The sequence below is a fragment of the Triticum aestivum genome, chromosome 3D (assembly GCF_018294505.1).
Source record: "Triticum aestivum cultivar Chinese Spring chromosome 3D, IWGSC CS RefSeq v2.1, whole genome shotgun sequence".
Classification (NCBI taxonomy): Eukaryota; Viridiplantae; Streptophyta; class Magnoliopsida; order Poales; family Poaceae; genus Triticum; species Triticum aestivum.
In genome coordinates, this window is record NC_057802.1 from 559224679 (window position 1) to 559230955 (window position 6277).

The 6277-nt window shown below is 49.7% G+C and overlaps 1 protein-coding gene across 1 annotated transcript; it reads right to left on the reverse strand.

Moving 5' to 3' along the window:
* Nucleotides 1-1487: 1487 nt before the first annotated feature.
* LOC123080475 (zinc finger protein GAI-ASSOCIATED FACTOR 1-like) lies at nt 1488-4495 on the reverse strand. Its single transcript, XM_044503401.1, has 3 exons — nt 4085-4495; nt 2524-2929; nt 1488-2417 (listed from the first exon to the last, which is right to left on the reverse strand). Exons 1-3 carry the CDS (start codon nt 4347-4349, stop codon nt 1559-1561), a joined length of 1530 nt encoding a protein of 509 aa, XP_044359336.1. The 5' UTR covers nt 4350-4495; the 3' UTR covers nt 1488-1558.
* Nucleotides 4496-6277: the final 1782 nt, after the last annotated feature.

Here is a 6277-nt window from a genome sequence, read left to right on the forward strand (position 1 = left end):
TCTTAGCTACTAAAAGATTACAGAAGTCCCCCTTTAGATATGCTACCATGGTGGATCCGCAATTGACTTTTACACCCCTAATGCTACTCAGATGGCTACACATATCCGAATCCAACTATCACCAATATATTTTCACCCTTGATAGTTGCAAAATTGCACATGATAGTGTCAATGGTAGTTGTCGTTTGCTAGACCACTCTATGGAATACTTACTTTTGTTAAACCTTGTGCTGGCACCAGAAATCATGCTTCCTGAACTTGGTCTTAGTCTCATAGTAGCAATTTGTAGTTGTGCTGAGAAGTGACTTGCTGTATCACAGTTTACTTAACAATCAATGCAGAATTGAAAATAGGAGGTGCACAAGTATAAAACATCATGAGAAGATTAAGAGCTGAAAGATGCCTAGCCTTGTCAACGTGTCTACTTTGTTCACCACTATGTTTTCTCCCTTGCACAGAAATGGTCAGGAACCCATCATGCCTGGAATTTTAGCTTCCTATTTCTTAAATATATTCATGGTGAAATTTTCTACAATCTACATCGCAACAGTGAACCAGAAGCTATGTATGGGATTGCTAATACTTTTTTTCCCCTTCTTCTGAATGTTGCGTGGTGGATTGTATATCTCGAACACAAGTGGTTGATTTTTGCCGGTTCTCTCTAGCTTTCCTCATTATGTGTGATTCAGATATATCAGAGTGAAAAAATCATTTTATTTTCTAAGCGCACCAAACATTTTAACTATCGTCGGACTAGCCACTTGTCTTGTTAGCCCATCTGATATTTTGATGCTTAAAGTGGCAAACCGAATATATCCTGATGCCTAATTACCTTTATCTTGACCCTTGCTCTGTTTCCTCCGAAACAGCGACGCCACTTGAAGAAGGATATGAGGAAAGCTTTTGGATGAGTTGTGACAAGGGTGCCACCAACGAAGAGCACATGGCTTGCATTTCCCCAGTGTAGCCGTGTTCATTTAAAACCAGCATAGTGGATTAATCAGGATGCTATGCAACTGGAGAAGGTACTCCTTCCCTGTGGTAGAGTACCTGTGTTGTTACTGTTGTTGTCCGCTGCATTTGGGAAGTGACTTGTTCTGTATGTTGAGAGTTGCGATCTCATCTGATCTAGTCCCTCAGTATCAAAATATAAGACGTTTTTAGTACTTGTGTTGCAGTCTTATGTGGCTCCACACCTTGCAACCTGTGGCATTTGGGAGAAGTGTCTTGCTGTTCACCATTGTAGAATCGGTTTCAGTTAGAGATGCGCAGCCATCTCTGCTGTAACTGTAAATGAAAGTTCCGTTGAATCGAGGGTCTCTACTCTACAATTCTACTACATAACATGGTACATGTGCTGGTTGACTGATTCAGTAAGGCTTTGCTACCTGGCTGTACTGTACTTGCACAGGCTCAGGTAGATGGATGAACACATCGCACAAATCTCTGGTAGATTCATCAGATAGCAAAAGTACACAATTGTGATGAAGTCTCGAGTCTCGAATTAGAAAGAGACGTCGTCTCTCCCGTATAGCCTGCCTGGGCCGGAAGGCCGACCCTAGGCCCACGGGCCCGTGTGATCCGCGAACGGGCTGGCGCTACTCACGCTACCGTAGCTTGTTCTCTGGTGCTCGACGCCCATGTAGTCCACCACGTGCACGTCGTCGCCGCCGGCGGCTTGCCGGCGCCGGCGCTCATCGTCCAACGGGTTGTCCGCGCCGCTGGCCACGGGTCCGACGTTCCTCGTCGCGCCGTTGTCCCCGTCGTTGTAGAGCTGGCCAGGCATCAGCCCGCCGACGCCGAACCCGACCACCCCGTCGTACGGGCCGTGGGTTCTCATCGGCCCGAACGGGCCCGCGCTACAAGGGAAGCGGTCGAGCCCGGCCATGGTGGACGCGAGGCCCGGGTGGCCAGGGGTGAAGCTCACGCCGTAGCCGCTCGACGTCGTCGCGCCCATCTGGGCCGCCTTCTGCAGCAGCGCCGTGGCGGACATGCTCGCCAGGCTGCCGTTGCCCGGGGAGTAGCAGCCGCCCATGGCGGCGGCGTCGCTCGGCCCTGCATGCAGGCCCAGCATGCTGAGCCCGCTGCTCGGGCTGAAGGCCGACGGAGCGGCGCCGAGGCTGGACAGCATGCAGCCCAGCGGGTTGTCGGCGGCGGCTGCGTCGGCGTCGTAGTCGGAGAACATCTTCAGGTGCGGGCTCTTGATGTCCGGCTCGAAGGCGGAGGCCTCGTCGGCGTCCATGTCGAGGTCGTCGGCGTGGGTGGACGGCAGCATGAGGTTGTGGTGGTGGTGAGCGTGCTGCTGGCCCTGGAGCGCCGAAGCCACCGTGGCCATGTTCATGGCCGGCTGCGCCAGCTTGCTGTTCTCCTGCGCCAGCGCGTCGCAGAAGGCCCGGTGCGTAACGAAGCTGTCCCTCCTGCACGCACGCGCGTAAAAATACAAATTCAAATTCAGTTCGATGATATATCGCCGGAGCATGCAACGGACGAGGGGCAACGCGATGGCCGGACGAACGGCCGGACCTGGAGAAGAGGGTGCCGCAGTCGCAGCGGTACTCGCGGGTGCCGCAGACCTTGGCGTGGGCCTTCCAGTCGGAGTGCACGGCGTAGCGCTTGGCGCAGCGGTCGCACTTCCACTTCTTCTCGCCGTGCTTGCGGCAGAAGTGCTTCTTGATGCCGGTGAGGTCGCCCAGCGCGCGCCGGGGGTCGTGGTGCACGCACGCCGGCTCCGGGCACACGTACGCGCGCTTCCGCGGCGCCGCCCCGCCCTCGGCGCCGCGCTGCCGCAGCTTCCACGGCAGGTTGTGGCCGCGCCGGTGCAGCTGCAGGTTCTGGTCCCGCTGGAAGCCCTTGTGGCAGATCTCGCACACGAACCGGTTCGTCGCCATCAGCGTCCGCGGCGACAGCGCGATCACCTCCGCGCTCGGGTCTGAAATTTATGCACCAATGCATACCACACTTCAAAATACTACCCCAAAATCAAAGCCGGGGATCGACTTCTACTAAGAGGTTTTCGCTAGATAATTTCGAGGCCATTATCTAATAAATTTGATCAACCATTTCTCTAGACCGTACAAGAAAATCTAGGAACAATCTAGTGGAGTATATTGTTGAAACAGACGCGTACAGTATAGTCTTGTCATTCCCGTCATGGTTTTCAGTGTCAAGAGACTTGGACGTACTGACTGACCAACAGTGGCTGCCACTATTGACTTTGACAAATCAATAATTGCAGTCACAAGAAGAAGTAAACACAAAGTTCATGCAAGGAGAAGGAATTCGGGAACTAAAACCACACGAATTTAGCGTGTAAAGATCTCAAAGAACAAAAAATTATAAGTCATACGATGGATGGGTTCAAATGCATACCACACTTCAAAATACTAGTATTACTACTACAACTGTCCCCAAAATTATACTCCCTCAGTTTCATAATATAAGAACATTTTTGACACCACACCGGCGTTAAAAACACTTATATTATGAGAAGGATGGGTTCAAATGCATATATAAGTCATATACCACACTTCAAAATACTATTACTACTACAACTGTCCCCAAAATTATAGAAACTTCTTGTTTCAATTTTTTTTTATAGAAACTTGGCATATACCGCAGCATTTCTCTTGCACTCAGTCAGGGGATCGACTTCTAGTAGGAGGTTTTCAGTATATAATTTCAGGGTCACTATCTAAGAAATCTAATTAAGCGATTTCTCTTGCTACTACTACTAAACCTACTACACTATAGCCAACTCACTAAGCATATTACAAACAAATCTACGAGCAATCTAGTGGACTACAATATATGTCTTGTCATTCCCGTCCTAGTTTTCAGTGTCAGAAGACTTGGACTGACTGATGAACAGCAACTGCCACTATTGACTTTGGCAAATCAATAATTGCAGTCATAAGATCTACCAGGAAACACAGAGTTCATGCAAAAGAGACGGAATTCAGCGACTAAAAACCTCTTTGAAAAAAGATAGCAGTTGAAACAGTCCAAATCACACATGCAATTGCTCATTAAAAATCAAATCATATGAAGGATGGATTCAGACGCCTCCATGCATGCATGTACGCACCTGGAGTCCCGGGAAGGCATCTCTTCTTCTTCTTGGTCGTTGTGGCCGGCGGGGCGGACAGCGGGTCGGAGGTGCCCGCAATCACGAGCCGGAGATCGCCGTCGTCTTCACCGATCTCCGGCGGGTTTATGGCCAGGAACGGCAGCCGGAACTCCTCCCCCAGCCCCTCCCCCGTGCTGCTCACGGAAGAGAAGCTCCCAGTGCACTCCCCCGTCCCCGTGGCACCGCCGCCCCCGCACGCCATGGGCGGCATGCAACTGCGCATGCGCCAGAGCACACTTACCGGCAAGCTCAAGAAGCGCCACAAGATCGACCACCTTCAGTGACCAGAATTCTGCTAGCTGCCTGCTCCTGGTTCCCTGTGAGGAGGTGGGTGAGTGATCAGTGCCAAACCGCTTGTGACTTGTGAAAGTTGTGAGTGACAGTGGAGAAGAGGAAGGGGGTTGGTTGGTCTTATATTTATGCCTTCTATTCCCTGTTCAACTTTTCACGCATCGCCACATTCGTCCATTTTACCTTTCAATGGCGTTCCCGTCCTTATCGATGTGTGTCAGTGATGACTTGAGTTGAGTGTACACTCCGCATGAATATGATACACGCATGTCCTTCTCATGCATTTTGTAATTCTTGGTTTCGTTATAAAATATGGGGTTAGCTCCGTTTGTTCTTTTCTAATGGCATCAAGTAAATGTTAATACTACAGAAGCCAAGTAATATAGCTGCGAATACGGCGGAAGATGGCGGCGACAGATTCTACAGCGTGTACATGCGGCGTGTGATAGAGTCTGCTGGACTGGTTGGTGCTCCCGACTCGCCATTGGGCGGCTTGATGAGGCTACCTGATTAGATGGTGCACGTTGGTGCGAGGTCAGGGACATCATCAAGCTTGTAGGTGTAGCGACAGAGGTTGTCGGGAAGACGGCTTTAGGTTGATCCATATATTTGTTTTGTCTGGCTTTGTTGAATAATAGAATAAAGATGGTTGTGTGCATCGTTGCATGCATAGTCCGGGGGTTTCAACCTTCTTTTTGAAAAAAAACTGGATATGTATGCAATTTTGTTATTTCTAGTGTTCATTGTACTACCATGATTAAAGATGAATCATCGGAGGTCCTCCTGCAAAAAAAAGATATAGTGTAATGTTTACTGGAGAGTGTTATTCGAGCTGCAGTGGTTCTTTTGTTCTAGCGTAGTTTGGATCTAGCATGCACCTTGGTTGTTGCCTCCCTCGGGATCGGTATCTGCTAGAGACAATGCTCAAGGTTTCCCGGGAGGGGAGGCATAAAATACGCATGTTTCTTGACATGAGAGCAACTTGTGGGTCAAATTGAGGAGCTTCTTGTTGCCTTGTTTTCGCGCCTAGGGCTCCATGCCTCGTTTTTAATTCAGAGGCAATCAATCTCGATTTTAAAATGAGGTTACCCGATCCCCAAAACCACTCTTCTTCTGCTAAATATCTTGAATTTGTACCGCTTTTTTAATACTAGCAAGTTGAATTTGATTTACTTAAGCAAAACATATACGTAGCTGTTTTTTTATAGTAGTACTGACGACTCAAGGGCTCTTGCTACGTTACCGAATTGATTGACTCAGAGACCTCGGGATTGTCAGGGGAATGACAACGATGATGCATGCTGCATGGCGTAAAAAGGAGGATGAAACTAACATATGAGACATACCTGGTTTGGAGGTACTTGGTTCTGGACAAACACATGTAGTTAAGGCAAAGACAAATACCCATCCTCATCCTTTTTCTTTCTCAAACCATGCAGGATAACCATTACATCGCCAATAGATGGCGCTACCCAAGCAAACTATGATCCTTGGAGCATCTACAGCCGGACTTTGCAAATCCGACCCCTCAAACGCCCGCGGACGCGACTGGGCGCGTCCGCGGACAGTGACCGGTCATGCCTCAAACGTTTGATTCTACAACCGTACATCTCAAATTAGAAATTTCAAATCCATATTATTACATGCAATGTGAAACCCAATCTAGTGGAGCTCGCCCGGTTTCGCCGTGCCCATGTCCGGTGGCCAGCTGCACTCCCCAGAGTGTTGGTCCGGTCGCCAGCAAGGTAGAGTAGGGCATGGGACACGAGTCGGCTCACGGGACTCAAGGCGCCGCCATCTCCCATGCCCTACTCTTCCTCGCCGAAGCCCGGAACCCGAACGGTGCCGGCAACATCCACC

Coding starts and splice junctions, on each gene's coding strand:
- LOC123080475 (XM_044503401.1), bottom strand. CDS start 4,349: ATGCGCAGTTGCATGCCGCCCATGGCGTGCGGGGGCGGCGGTGCCACG. Junction 2,930..4,084: donor ATGCCTTCCCGGGACTCCAG/GTGCGTACATGC, acceptor CATAAATTTCAG/ACCCGAGCGCGGAGGTGATC. Junction 2,418..2,523: donor TGCGGCACCCTCTTCTCCAG/GTCCGGCCGTTC, acceptor GCGTGCGTGCAG/GAGGGACAGCTTCGTTACGC.